Source organism: Lissotriton vulgaris, chromosome 4_1 (assembly GCF_964263255.1).
Source record: "Lissotriton vulgaris chromosome 4_1, aLisVul1.2, whole genome shotgun sequence".
Classification (NCBI taxonomy): Eukaryota; Metazoa; Chordata; class Amphibia; order Caudata; family Salamandridae; genus Lissotriton; species Lissotriton vulgaris.
In genome coordinates, this window is record NC_141691.1 from 1160625126 (window position 1) to 1160641014 (window position 15889).

The 15889-nt window shown below is 41.1% G+C and overlaps 1 protein-coding gene across 1 annotated transcript in view; it reads left to right on the forward strand.

The window, feature by feature from the left end:
* CDH18 (cadherin 18) overlaps positions 1-15889 on the forward strand; it is a 2230955-nt gene that overhangs the window by 1541615 nt on the left and 673451 nt on the right. The window contains exon 9 of the mRNA XM_086965396.1: positions 11898-12085. Coding sequence (XP_086821522.1) covers positions 11898-12085 — 188 coding nt within the window. The remainder of the gene's footprint in view (positions 1-11897; positions 12086-15889) is intronic.

Below are 15889 nucleotides of genomic sequence, written 5' to 3' on the forward strand. Positions count from 1 at the left end.
TGCCTTCCTACGCTTTTATCTGCTCATCCAACCATCTTTTCTATTCCTACTTCCCCCTTATACCAAATGCCAATGAAAATACATCTAAGCTCATTCCTCCCTCTATCATTTCCTTCCTTTCTCTCTCCCCTCCTCCACCTCCTCCTCTAACCTCTTATCCATTTGATCTCCACTCCCCAGCAGGTCCTCCAAAATCTTGTACCAATAAGCCCCTGTTGTAGTTGGTTAGCATGTCTGTTCTCCACATCATGTCCCTCATTCTACTTCTACCACCTTACTAACCAAGCAAAGCTACCCTCAAAACATCTAATCACCCCCTCTTACCCTTGCTAATCGTCCCTAACTGCCATTTCCCATATCTTGCCATCATCCTTAATTCCTACCCATCCACCCATGTTTTCCACCCATCTGTTTCCTCCTTAATTTCTATGTCATCATTCATCAACCACCCCTTTATATTGTTCCCTAAAGCCCTAACCAGACCTTTCAGTTATTTGCTACTCTGTCTCCCACTCCCACATATTCCATTAGAATACTTTGTCCCTCATCTGCCATGTAGCACCCACACCAATCCATCTTCTCTCAGACCAGCTTTTTGTGCTTTGTGCTGATATTCCATAGCCAGGAGAGTCTCCTTCACATCATGGCTCTCTGTCCTACTTGGAATAGGGCCTTTATTCTCTACAGGGGATTATGTATTTATTTGGGGATATTCAGCCTTCACTCAAATGACAGTCTGAAACTGATATCCTGAATTCATACCTAAGAAAGAGGCTAAATGCGCTCTGTAAAAGCTGTAAAGCTTTGACATTTTGTTCTGGTTGAATCCAAAATAGTACTGGTTATCTGATTTTGCTGACGTCGCTAAAGCCTGATCTGATCATCTAAACTGAATTAAACACAATAACTGTGTTTGCACTCAATCCTTTCATCTAGCCTTCGGAGACATGGTTTTTGACCTTTTTAGGTCTCATCAGTGAGGTATAGCTTGGATCCCTTGGGATAGTGAGAACGGTCCCAATATCTGGGCATATTTGTCACACTTAAGGCGTTGAGTGCAAAAACAATACAATGACTGAAAGACAGCTTTTTCAGAGACATTTTTGCATGCAGGTGTATAAAGTGTAAAGGAGGAACTCAAAAGGGGTGTAACCAAAGTAGTATAGATCAATGGCTTTCATTTGCCGTTTTTCTGAATGAAAAGTAGAAATATTACTAGATCAGGAGAATTAGGACAAAACTGGATGTTTAGTGTATGCGACAAAAAAAATGGAGGGTATGATTTGACTCAACATTACTGTGCATGGATATAACGAGGACATGGCTGTACCAAAAATATTAACTAGTAAATCAATGCTAGATCACCTTTGACCCTGTCAAAGGAAGAGTTTATTATTTTTTCTTTTTGTATTTTTATATTAATTCATACTCCAGATTGTCTTCATTAATCAATATTCTATTCATGTATCAAATCTTGACACAAGTTGCAGATAGGCCGTGTAAACCAAATCGTGTGTTACCAATCCAAACCTAGCTGGAGAACTTGGCTGAGAAGGGTATGCAAACTGGACACAGCATATTGGTATTTTTCATTTCTTGATGAAGCTAATCGAACTGAATACATTCAATATGATCTTAATCGTTTGGGTAATTTCCTCAAACACAGTCTGAATGCTGCCTATAATGTTCATATTTTTTTTCAATTACGAAACATTGAATTGAGATCTTATTTGCTCCGAAGAAGAGATTTTTGATTATTAATGATAGCAGAGATGAACATTATTTGCACAACATTAACTGACATTTTAAATTGTTTAACTCATTTTTAATTAACTGCTGATAGCACACATTTTGTGCGTTTTGTTAGTAATCTTTGGAAACATACTTTAAAAGCAATGTTTGGCTCTCAGGATCTTCACATAACAGATAGAACACTCTTAGGTAGTATGGGGGACTGGTAAGATGGGAACACTAAGAAAGGACTACAGACACCAAGTAGCCACATTGAAGTAAGTATAAATATACAAGAGATGTCTTGACAGCAACATTGTAATCTCGTAACCAACATGCCACAAAAAAAAGTATTCAACATTTTCTTTGTATTGTACAAACCAATGGTTAATGCATTGGTTGACTAAAAAAGGAGGCTTGGGATTATGGATATGGACATGCGCTTTTCCACCTACTCATATGGACAGCTGCGTTACAGTTGGAGATTGCCAGAAGGCGTCATTGAGAGATGCCAGACCCCCAGTAGATTTAGGTAAGCATAATACCCCCATCCCCAATATTAGTGGGATGGGTGGGTGCAGATTATTGTTTAGGTGTTAGTCCCCAGGTTGCAGCCCAATTCGTGACTAGCCACTTGCTCCTCACCTCAAATGTTGCATCGTCCTCTAGTGTATATCCCTACCCGCAGCACCGGGTGTTATCATGGAATATGACTGAGTTAAAAAGCAAACTGTCACTTCCCCACTGTAGTGACCTAATTAAGAGCCATTATATTTGTGTCTTGCAAGATACCTGGAATTTGGTTCCCCTATTCATATCAGGTTACGTATGTTTTTGTTCAACAGCAATGACAATCGGGAGAGGACGCCCGGCAGGGATACAGATTATTTGGGTAAGCATTGCTCTGGAATGTCGAATCACCTTTCACCCAAGTTCAAGCCCAGATATTTTGGGGCTATGCATTAGGGGTCCTAAGGGGGTTGTCAACATTGATTTGTTTAATGTCTATGTGAGAGGTACCAAAGGAGGTACACTCTCATCCACTATCACATTCCTGGAAGAAAGCTTAGCTAGATGCTAAGCCCACTCAAGGATGATAGTAGCGGGTGACTTCAACAGTTCCTTTGAACCACTCGGCAAAGAAGATCTGATAGGCACTGAGGATGACGATATTATATGGGTTGTTCCTGCCTTAAATGTACCCCCTGTTCAGAAATGGACACAGACAGCACTCCACCTCAACGCCCTTAACATTGAGATCGGCCTAAAGGCATCAAATGACAGATCCCCCTCGGATAGACAGGGTGCCAACACATATAATAGAGAAAGCTGCCCATCTCGCATCGATTATATTTTGCTCGATGTGAGGCTCAGGAGAGACCTAGTTGATATGTGGGTGAGTAAAGCCATGGAGAGCGCCCACAATCCTTTTTGCTTAAGTATGATGCCTCTGTGGGTGGGCCCATACTGCCCTAAGAGTAACCCACCTATGATACTCACTAGGTAAATCCTCCCCACGAATAACAATAGATAATTAAAATGGCTCAAGGTGGCCCTGCAGGAGAATAAGATCTTTGGCATACAGAAAGACCTGGCTGAGGGCACACTTGATCTCCAGTCTGTGATTGCCAGTAAAAGTAGTTTGGCTGATGCAACCATGATCCACTCCCGAACCTTCGACCGAATCAATGCGCATTTCTTAGTTCCTAGATTTGACCGTTAGCCCACTAGGTCGCAAAGAGGTGCCCACTCATGGACTACTAAGGATTGTAGACGAGGGCAAGCATTCTTGGCTTTAGCCATTAAGGACACGAGCCCCTTACTGATTAGAAACACCAGTAAGCGCTACAAGGCCACCCAGAATAGGACAAATTCCGTTGGCAGCAACGTAAGGAAGCAAGTGTGGCAAAGGATGCTCATTTATTCTGATCTCTAGTCACTTGGGGCAGCAAGTCAGGGGCTTCCCCGCCTCCCAATAATATTACTGGTCTAGAATGGCATGACCATTTCCGGAAGCACTATTCATCCTCCGAGGACTCGCTCGTGATGGAGCTCGATGAGCTTGCCATTCACCCCTTGGACGTCAAGCTTTTTACCTTGGGTGAAATTTAGGCTGCAAGAGGTAGAATAGTGCCGTCTAAGGCTGCTGGACCTGATGGTATACCGGGCGTGTTATTTTTATTTGATATCCCAAACTGGGCCAGTTATATTTTGCTCTTGACTAAGGCAATAGCTAATGGGGCCCCTGTCCCCAGGTCTTGGAAAGGAGCAGAGGTGGTTCCAATTTATAAAAAAGGAGCTGAAGATGACCCCTCAAATTACAAGGGCCCAGAAGCTTGATTGATGCCCTGCAGAAGGTCTTCAGCAGAGTTCTGCTGCAGAGGAAACAGCTGTGGGCAGTCAACAACTCCATTTAATCGCAGTTTCAGGTTCGTTTTAGAGCCAGGTCGGGCACCATTGATCAGGCATTCTGGCTCCAATTAATTTATTGGAAGGAGGTGGTGATCGAAAAGGTTAGCTTATACCTAGTATTTATTGACTTAAGAACGGCCTTTGATTTAGTTCCCAGGGCTAAATTATGGCTGACACTCGAAGACATGGGTATTCCCCTGTTTATCCTTAATCTTCTAGTTGGGCTGCCTGAAGGGACTTATGCACAGATAAGGTGGGGATCACAGGGACAGTTGACGGATCGCATTCTGGTCAGTAGAGAAGTTCACCAGGGTTGTGTTTTGGCTCCCACTCTATTCTCTCTTTATATAAATGGAGTGGTTAGCTTTCTGCAAGAAGATCCGGCAGATGCACCAACCCTGGGAAGCGTCAAGGTACCATCCCTTTTGTTCGCAGACAATACGCTCTTGGTGTCTGAGACCCTAATGGTGTGTGCCTTTACACTATGGCTTTTTGGGAGTTCATCACCTCTGCACTTCTCATCTTTAAACCTACATTGCAATGACATACTTGCAAATAGTACCCAGTCACACACGGAATCTGCTGAAAAAATCTACAGATCTGCATTTTGAGGATGATGATTTGGGATTTAGGATGGTAAACGCATGTCCTTTTACTCCCAGGTGTCACTGATGTGACCAAATGTTCTCTAAACGTCCCCTATGATTTGTTGTCATCAAAGCAGTACTAAATGCCTTGTGAACATAGTATCTTTCCTATAAATATCTTGGACTGAGCAAGATTCATGAATTGTATTTGCTTCATAACAATAGTAAACAAGCAATAGAGCTTTTAATACCATATACATTTATTTTCCAAGGCCTCTATATTGTATTTTGCTGGTCCACAAACAGAAAAATCTTTCTCTAACCCAGTTGTTGTCACTATTGATACTATTATAAACTCCCTGCCAAGGTTTATATTGTTTTATAGCGCAAAGATAAATCTTCGTGCTTTTCACATTGCAAATGCATTTAATCTTTTGTCGCTGACAGTTGGAAGCACCGAAAGATCAATAAGGCATTATATTTACCAACTATAGCGTATTTTTAAAGCAAGTTAGCTGTGTTTTTTCAGGGTACGTTCTTCCAGATTACAACAACATATTTTACAACATTATTTGAAAGAATGGAATTTAGTTAAATTATTTCAAACAAAGGACAGAATTTGGTTGATTGATCAAGGACTGTTAACCTTTTGTTCATGCTTTCTATAGAGGACCAAATATGAAGCATGGTATGTTATGTTTATCTTTATTTTATATTGCACACCTTGCATCTTCAAAGCTACTTTCAGGTGTAAGTCTGCCTATTAATTTAATGATATTACATAAAGGCAAAAGGAGCTGAAACATAGTAGAATCATCTGAAAAGCTCCATTTTCAAGTTTTTTCTCAATTTGTAACTGTGAAAGTTCTGTTGGATGTGTAATGGAAGGTAAATTCAAAATCTGTCTCGAGCACTGCCAGGATTCTACTTCCTACTTTTAGTTTGCGTGTCCCTTCTTTGGTGTGTCTGACTTCAGGTATCAATCTCAAAAACCTTTCAGGGTTGTGTTTTTCTTTTTGTAAATACTGAGGGCTTTAGTCCATTGCCTGAAAGAACAGGCTAAGCCACACAAAGCATCTTAGATCCTATTTGAAATTATTTAAGCTTTAGGCGGGCGAGTTTAGCTTATGCCAGGCAATTTTCTTTATATTTCCCAAGACTAAAAACAAGACTCAAAGCACTGCTTTTTTCAGCCTCACACCAGAGCAGGGTGGGTGACCCATGTTGAAAGTATGAATAGTCAAATTTGGATTGTACAATAAGTAAGCCTGGGCAGAGGTCACAGTGTTCTGCTCCACGAAACTTCACAAAGTGACACAAAAATTCCACCGCACTCCGCGGAGTTCAGCGAGCAGCTGAATATGGCATGTAGCTGTGCTCGCACTGATTTTTAGCGCAGTGAGTTTGCCTGCAATATAAAATCATCGCAAAACAGCATTACGCCCAGAGCAAGAGGGTGTTGCTTCATTCTGCTGCTCAAGTAGATTTTCTACTCAAGAAGCACTATCCTCAATGTGAGCATCCACGGCCTAACGCAAGCGGTCACGACCTGCGGCTACCAATGATATTGAAAAATCTCGCTGGCAGGTGGTCCAGCGCATGATTTTTTGTCGCACGCACTCACCAATAAAACAGTGGTGAGCCCCTTCAGAGGAAAAAAACTCTGCTCCGCGTCACTTCACTCTTCATGCGGAATGTGGAGTGTGCAAAGCTCCACAAACTCCACTGGCGGAGCAGAAATTTTCACCACCCCTAACAGTAACTTGTAGGTGAGTATCTCTTCCCACTGTGTCTAAAATGGCAAGATGTTCTTTACTTGCCTAAACTAATGGTAACAATATTGGACTGAATGTGAGACTTTTTCAAATGATAGGTTATGGTGAAAGTACACTACTTTCATCACTACAAGCAAAGTGCATAGGACTGGTCCACAGATTCCTGTCAATGAAAATTTTCTTGCGAGAGAGATCCTTCTCTTGAGCAAGGTTGGGATTTGAAGAGTATAAATCTACTATATCACTTCCAATTAACAATGTCTTACAAAATGTGTTTCAGCTGAACTATTAGCTGGCCTGGTTGTCATTAGTGTATATCTGAAACTCCTGTATGCATAGCTTGATCTCTTAATTCAACAGCATATTGAACATCAAAAGTAATAGTGTTTAGCTCTACCGGGATCCATACCCAAAATATTTCCACTGCATCAAGAAGGACTCAAGTTGAACCTGCTTAACACACTCGTCAAGGAATGATGCCAGGTATTTTAACAGTCCCTAAGTGGCAAATAACTGAGCCCAGTCTCACCAGGAGGATAGTTTTGTCAATCTTACAAAAGGCAACCTATAGGTTCAGTAATAAAAGATCTTCCAGGCACCCTCAATCAATGGCCTATAGTAGTGTCACTCTCATACTCAGCTGTGATGTCTCCATGCCATTTCCAGACAGAAATCAAAATGACTGCTGTCCATGAAATTTTTTATGAATAAATACTGCTAAATTCATTCTGCCACTGTAGCTTCAATCAGAGAAACTACTTTTAGTATCTGGGAGACCACACTAAAATGTAAAGGGTCTGTAGTCGCTTGGTTCTATTTAACAACAATATTCAGCAGCATGTCTAAGGGCCAAAAATATTGTTTTGCTCTGAAGCACTGAAGCTCTTTAATTTTCATAGGACTACAAATGGAGAACTTTTGTACATATTCCACCCTGCAGATTTTTCTAAAGGACAACCTGATCACCCGTCATGGTTTAAACACTTTAAGCGCGTATACCTGGTTAACAAAGATTAACAATGGAGCAAATAAAGAGTGGAAGCTATACACATCCCCTACGTGAGTAGAAGTGAGAATGAGCATTATGCCATGGGCATCCTTCTATGAACATCTATCTCTGTTAAATGTATTGAAGATTACAATACATTTGAACTGCTGCTTGTGTGGGTATTTTTTTGGAGTGATCCTACTTCTGCTTTAAACTTGGAAACCCTGTTGGAATACTTATCAGTTGATAGGTGCCATGTGAGTTCCTGATTTAGATACATACAGAATTGCTGTGTAGCTGTAGGGCAACTAGCCCTTTTTGATATTCCTAATTGTATTAACATATTAGAAATTAATGGTTATGGGGCTTTTTGCTTAATAGGAGCTGTCCAGCGAGAGATAAAAGAGATCTCAATAAAATCTGGGTACGAGTAAACGTTCCCTTAAAAAAAGTAAATAACATAGAACTGAATTGGTTGTGGGTTGTTAAACCATTATTAAAGATCCCCATTGATACAATTTAGGGTTGGCTCCATTATGTATCTTTTAGGGCCTTCAAATGGCTATTTGACTTTCAGAAAAACCATCCTCGGTTTTTAAAAATGTGATAATTCTGCTCTGATAAACCAGTATGCTGGAGGTTCTAAGGACATTCATTTTCCTTATCTTAGGGCAGATTCATTTTAGATTGTGTCACACAGCTTTTTTACCTTCTTTAACTATTTTCTACCTTATTTAGTTATGTTGTTGGGAAGGTTTACAATGGCAGCAGTTAAACTAAAGAAAATGTTGAAAATCAACCAATTTAGCACTGAATCAACATAAATGAAATGAAGTACCAGAATTTGTAAAGCGCACAGCTACCTCCGGAGAGGTGTCCCGGTGCTGGGGACCGTCGGGAAGATTAAGCGATCTATTGCCCAGAGTCACAAGGTGCTGGGCTAACCTGCCGCTGGCGATCGAACTGTGAGCCCCTGTGTTCCGGAGTCAGCCGCTCTAGCCACTGCACCGCACCTCTTCCCTATATATAGGCTGATCAATATTTTTTAAATGGCATTTGTCATCAAAAAATCCTGCTTGCATTGTTTCTATTTTAAATATTTTGCTTTTGGATTTTGACATTTTCATACATGTTGCTTTTGCTTCTCTTTCTATAATTCTTGTAAGTACCTTAAATAAACGTATTCTGGTTGATTGATCTAATCAGAATGTAATCTATCTCTATACTTGCCCTATCACTGGGCCTTCAACACCGGGCCTCTTGCAGCTTTCTGATCTGGCACAGCATATCTCAGTATACGGCAAGTCTAAATTGCACTGATCCCACATTTGCGAATTGGACCATTGGTAAAATGTACTTATTTTTCCACATGACTTTCATGCAGATCTGGAAAAATATTTTGGGAAGGATTTCTTGTCAAGTTCACATTAAACAGTGGGAACTACCAAATTGGCAGAAATGACTGAAAATGGAAGATAATTTAAACAAAGAAGCATAGTATTAGTCTTCAGCGAGTATGGAACAGCCACTCACAAATTAAGTCGCATGCTAGATGTTATTTTGTCTCCGAGTGATTTGCGTACTGTTCATGCAGTCTCTCTGGTTCTGTAGTCACATTGTTTTCTGGTCGTCTTTGGGTGGAGGGTGCCAGCTCAGTCCCAGGTCAGGCGAAAACGAAGCGACACAAGATTTAATCATGAATCGGACAAATTAGATTTTGGCCATTGACAACGTGCACTTTGTGATATCCCTAGTTCTGAGGGGAAGGAGAATAACTCAGAACACTTACTGGGTGTTGATAGAAATAAATTAACGCAAGTCATTTTGCCATGTTGGCTATTACATAAAAAACCTACATTCTGTCATAATATATGGATTTCAATACAGTTGCGGGAACAAACGACCTAGAACAATGTTGGTGGAATGAATATTTGCCCGCAACAAAGCGGGAATATGGTGCAGCAATTAATGTTTATATAAAAGCTGTTAAATTAGCCAAAGTAGAATATTATCCCAATTTTATTTTGAAAGCTTCCAATGTATCGAAAGCATTTTTGTATGTGGTTAATAAATTAAAGGAGCCACCCACTCTATGTAAATCTGATGGCTCAAAGGATAAATGCAACCAATTTGCTACCTTTTTTGAAGAAAAGATAGCTAAAATGTATTCACAAATAAAGTCCTGCTCTCTGTTGGTTTTAGAAACGAGGCAGAAGAACAAAATGAAGCGAAAGGTAAATGTGTGCTATCAGTTTACCAAAAAAGAGCTATTGATTGCAAGGCACTGATTGCAAAGAATAGGGACAAATGAGTAATCCGCCAAACAGCATAAGGAGATTTTTTTATATTACTGGGATGATGTATTGACATCAGGGGTAGTAACTAAGATTTTAAAAATGCAAGAGTGATCCCGCTATTTAAGAAAGCAACACCGGACCCTTACCCAAAAACATTGCGCTGTAGATTGAGACAGCGCACACCATCATCAGATAATGGTACAAGCTATCCCTCATAAAAGCGTCATTTGGCATTGTTTCTGTTGGCTGCTTCAGAGAAACCATTCAACAAATCAACAACCAGAAATTAAAGGTTTCAGGTGTCTTATAACATTTCAGTGAGGCTTCACCAATAGACTGATGGACAAAACTTTTTTTGTGCATTTGCAAAACCTGTGGATTGCAGTTTTGCATCCTATTACTGTTGTTGTGATTTGTAAACTTGTAATGGGGAATTTTCTCCCATTAACTGGGCAAACCCATGGAGAATACATCAATATATGAAAACAGGAAGAATACAAGTTAAACTAATTGTTTTTGTTAATCAGTATTTTTATAGTGTTGAATCCACCATTTGTATGGGAACACACCACCTTTGTTTTTCTCTCACAAAGCAGATATGGACATAAAAGGTGTATATGAAGATCCTAAGTATGAATTGTGCTGTTTATTATCATTGTTAAGTTTGGGTGGAGGACACCATGATTCAAAAGAGGTGAAACCTTGAGAGGTTCCTGATAGACATAGCTTCTCCATTAATGGGGATCAATAGTATATTACACACAGTTATTCTGCCTGACAAGGCGCTGTGTTATGTCGGGCAGCAGTTCCCGGCATAACCAGTGCACATGGGGTTGAATTCGATCAGCGACGTAGAATCTCAGTTACTAGGCCTTGTGATTCTAAAATGGAATCTATAAGACACAAAACAGTGTTTTCTCAAATTAGTTGCAAGGTTTTGTGGTTGTGGCATTTTTTAAACCTTCATTTTGTAGTATTAAATGAGTGAAAGTATACATGTATCCTTACCTTTTATTAGGTCGAACCTAGAGTCAGCACGCAAGCGCTGCTCTAGGGAAGATTTGGGGTAGTTCAGTATGTGAGGGAAGCCCCGCCCACTCCCCGCCCAGATTTTTCATTGGCTTGTGTCTTTGTCCTTCCTAACAGCTGTCTTCCGATTGGTTTATAGGCTTGTTTGGTTTATAGGCTTGTTAGTCCCTCCTTATGATGGCCATGTCGTCATTTGTATCCTCTCATAGCTACTGGCCCTTTTAATTCGAGTGTTGCACGTCATGTGTTATTTAGATTGTGAGCACTATTTTCTTTAATGAGTTTCTCTTACTGCCCGTGCCTTCTCCCCCCTCCTGCATTCCCGTTGTGTGTGCCTTCTCGCCTAACCCCCCCTGCACTCTCACTATCCTTCCCTTGTCATCCCCCTGGCCCCCGCCTGCCTGCACTCCTGTTTGCAATGCAATAGGTCTTGCGTACATGCGAGTCCTGTTGCATTGCAAAAGCTTGTTTGCAAATGGCATGTTATTTGACCCATTTATTCTCACTGGCGTGGCATTACAATTGTATTTCAACAAAACACATTGAAAATGCTTGTGGCATATGTTTCATCGTGAAGATTTTTTTGAGTTGAGCAAAAAACCGACTTCGAATTTATAAGTGTCTTGTAAGATCACGATTCACAGAACGCTGCAGCCACTCCTAATTGGGTCAGCGTCTTTTTGTTGTGACTTCAGAGAAGGCAAGCGGATTGGAAAAGGATATTTTGTTTTCCTTTTGTATTTAAAGAGGATTATTATGGAAGATTGTAGTTAATTTGATTCTCTCAAAAGCGAGTGCTCAGAAGGCCCCCCACGGTGGTCCATTTGTCTGCATTAGTAAGAGCGAAGATTGCAGAAACAGTCCACTCTTTTGTTCCCTGAATGAAAACAGGACTTCATTCTTCAACTGCAGGGAGGCAGCCTTTTATTCCGGCACCACTAACTGAGGCTAAATCAGAGGAACTGTTTTGCTTTCCGCCATTATAAAAGATGTACCTCCTTACATCAAGCGCGTGGGTTTTGTGTAATGTTTTGTGTTTTATACGCTGACGTTAAACGGTGCATTTTATCTCCCACAGAGCATTATCAGCTGTATGTCCCTGAATCAGCGCAAGTTGGAACCGCAGTGGGGAAAATCAAGGCAACCGATGCAGACACCGGCCTCAACGCTGACATCAAATACTCAATAGTGAATGGAGACGGTGGAGGGGTGTTTGCCATCGCCACTGACCGAGACAACAGGGAGGGCATTCTCTCCCTGAAAAAGGTAAACAGTTCGCTTGACAGTATTTTTCTGATGTATTAACTGTATAGATATATGTATACATCTGATAACTCCCATGACTTTATTATCAGTGGAAGTACATGTTGAAAGGTAGGTGCATCTTATGTACTGAACTTTGTGTCTGGCTGTGTGCAGGTCAGTCGGTCAGACAGTTAGTCATAGCCTATTCATCTATCTTGATCGCCGCCCTGTTCATTTTTACTATATTGTTCATCAGTCAAGTCTATCTAGGTGTCTATCTGCCTCTTTGCCTCTTTTTCTGTGCCTTCATTCTAACAAATATCAACCCACCTTTGTCTCTCTGCCTTCTGTCAGTCTGCCTGACTTGTATGCCCGTATCTCTGTTTTTCTCTTCATTCATATGCATTTCTACCCATACGAATGCTGGTCTACAGTCAAGGGGCCTCATTTATGAAAAGTGACGCATCGCTGCGTGAAAACAGCGATGCGTCACTTTTCACTGCGCACTCCTTGCGACACCAATGATGCGTCATATTTAATGTATGACGCATCATGTCGCAAGGACTTACAGATACGTCAGTATTTCTGACGTATCTGTAAGCGCAAAAGTGATGCATTGCTGGAGTGTGTCACAAAAGTGACGCAACTCCAGTAATGCGTCCTTTCACATGGGGAAAGCCCCATGTGGAAGGGCTTGCGTCAGTCTTACGCCTGCTGTGAGGCGGGAGATTGTTGACCAACAGCATCCTAAAAGTGACGCAGTGAAATCTCATAGATTTTACTTCATCACTATTACGAGGCTTTTTGCGGGGGAACGCCCCCTCTGCATACATTATACCTGACGCAGGTATAATGTGGAGCAGGGGTTTAAAAAGTGACCCATCTACCTAGATGCGTCACTTTTTAAATATGGCGCAACAAGGCGCATATTTTACGCCGCTGGTGCGTCACAAAAAGTGACGCACCGGCGGCGCAAAACTGACGCAAGGCCTCATAAATAAGGGCCAAGGTATTTTTTTACACTTGAAATCTCATTTCACATCATATAGATAACGAGGGCAAACCTAGAGTTGTCTATCACATCACTTGGCAGTTGGTGCAGAGCAGCACCAACAAAGCAAGGAAGAACCCAGCACACTTCTGCATCTCATATGTTTACAAAGACCCAAGAGAGAACAGACAAGGCAAGTGAAGCTGAACCTCCTCAGCCACCGTTCCTCCACGTAGCTGGTGCCATTCGAAGCCATAGAGAGGCCTGCAAACACGCAGGAGAGAGTATTTCCCCTGGCACAGAAACAGCGGTGGGAAAACAACTTTTCTTTTTTACCACTGTTGCATCAAAGCACCGAGATTCAGAGTTGGGTCTTCATGACAAAAGCTTTTTATGACAGCCATACATAGCAAATTTGTAATACCAAGATCTTGGCACAATGTATTTTTTCCCTTTTCTGTTGGGTGGTCCAGAGATGATGCAATGTTTTTGCATTGTAAACCCAAACTCTAGACCTATTCTTTTGTATGGAGTTAAATATGAGTCTTAAATCCTCCCAAGTGAAGTCCTCACAATCAGCTTAAAACCATATGTCAATTCAGCCAATTGCAATATTTGAATCTCGCTCTATATATGTTTCTCTCTGCTGTTTGGTGTTCTTTTCACCACGATCGGAGTGTATGAGGGAAGATTTTTCATAAGAAAAGTGCAATCAATGATTATATATTTTTTGTTCCATTCAATTTGCTTTGTGAGATGTGCAGCGGGTATAAGGATTTTGTTTTTACAAATTAGCATCCTTTTTTCAGTAGCTTTCATAAATGCTTGTGCGTACAGCTCCCTAAAGCATGTGCCAACCTATTCATGTTCATTCTAATTAGTATAGCCATCGTTGAACAGTACAGCAATAATAAAGTATGAACCATATAGCTTTAAGATTGCTGCCAAGCATTATGTGCCTGTGAGGGTGGGATCGTGGTCCTTCTCTTGATACCTTGCTGCCTGACATTGTCTGCTCTCAAAGTCAGAAGTATTTTCTTTTTTTATTCTAGCAATTGATTGGGGCTTATAAATACTTCTCTCCTGGCAGAGCTGCTCTTCATTGCCTCACAACACAAGAAGATGGTGGGCGGAATGCTGAAAATTGTCAAATATTCACCACCAGTACAGAGATCTGGGCCTAGTCCATAGTTTTTTTTTTGCTTGCCAGGCCATTCTGGTTTGGACCCAGGCATATGCAAATCAGTCTTGACCCTGCTCCTCATGGGAACAGTCCAGAGCGAACTGCCAAGTCATGTCCTCCCTGGACTGGAAACAAGCACCCTGGAACCAGTCAAGACTGATTTGCATATAGCTGGGTCCCACCTCAGGTGGCATAATGTGCAAAATAACAATGGAATGGGATTAGCCCCGAGTAATTACCAGTGGCTGAGATTAATTCAAGCATTCCAGCCATCACCTTTTGTATATTTTCATATGTGGCCCTAAGTGGGACGGGAATGTTCAGATGGCCGTCCGGTGCACACTGTGTCATTGGAACCAAGTTATATCCGGCTGATGAGCCCATAACGAGGGTGTACCTATAATGAGGGTGAAACACATCATGGATTGCTTGTGCTCAGGTTCATTGAGGGCCTGTCTTGGCAGTTTGGGCTGGACTGCTCGCATTAGAGCAGGGTCAAGACTGATTTGCATTTAGCTGGGTCTGAACTGAGGAGGCATGGTGTGCAAAGTAATGATGGACTTGGATGAGCCTTGAGTTATTACCAGTGGCTGAGATTAATTCAAGCATTCCATCCATCACCTGTTGTACACTTCGTTGACCCACAGCACCACATGTAGGCTGCCAGCACTTTATGTGTCTTTGTTATCTGCTTCTATTTCCAACCCTCTCTTTATACTCATCTGAGCTCCCTGAGCCATCTTCTCTGGAATCGCTATCATGCACACCCCTAACTGGCCTGCTAATAGTTATTGGCAGGGCAAGTGGGTGGCTGAGTGACAGAGGTTTTGCACTGGAAGAAGAGATAGCCCTGGGTGCAAATTGTGTATGTTTCTGTATGTTAGCATTTGAAAGTTTCAGTGCAGCATGTGCTACTGGTGCAGATAATATGCTTTCTTGTAGTCAACGTGTTTGTTTAAACTGCAACGTGTCTCACTGAAACACATATATCCAAATTGGTGGTTCATTTATATCATAATCATTTCAGAAACGAAACAATGATTCAAATAAAAACATGCATGCAATCCAACTTTTGTCTCCCTTCTAATTAAATTCTTAACTTTTTACTAGCAGAAGATACACATGCATGACTAACAAATCATTGCTGCAAGTTCTCCATTATAGCTTGCCTTGCTAAACCCTGAAACACTACTGTAACAGGTCAGAGAATAGTGATCTGCCATCTTGAAAAACTCTACTTATAAACATTTAACCTGCTAGGTAACCAACTCTGCCTCTTTCTTGCTAGCCTCAATGAAGCAGATCAGTTTGCTGGTAACTTTCATTCGTTGTATCCATGGTACAAGTGTGGCCTGCAGTAGACATTCTTTATATTGCATATAGATCAAAATTGACTTTTAAAACACAATCTTTGTGGCATAATTCTGAATGTATCTATACTTATGCATTTTCCAATATTTATTCGGATTTTTGCATAATTTCGCAATTAATTCTAAAGTTGTCTGGGGGTTTCATCATGTTTTCTTTTGTCTTTAATGTTGTTTAGAATTGCTTAAACCTATCACACCATTTTCTGTGGCAAACTTGCTGTTTTACAATATCTACTAGGGGCTGAGAAGAGATTTCCCGGTTAACAGCGGTGAAAAGAAGC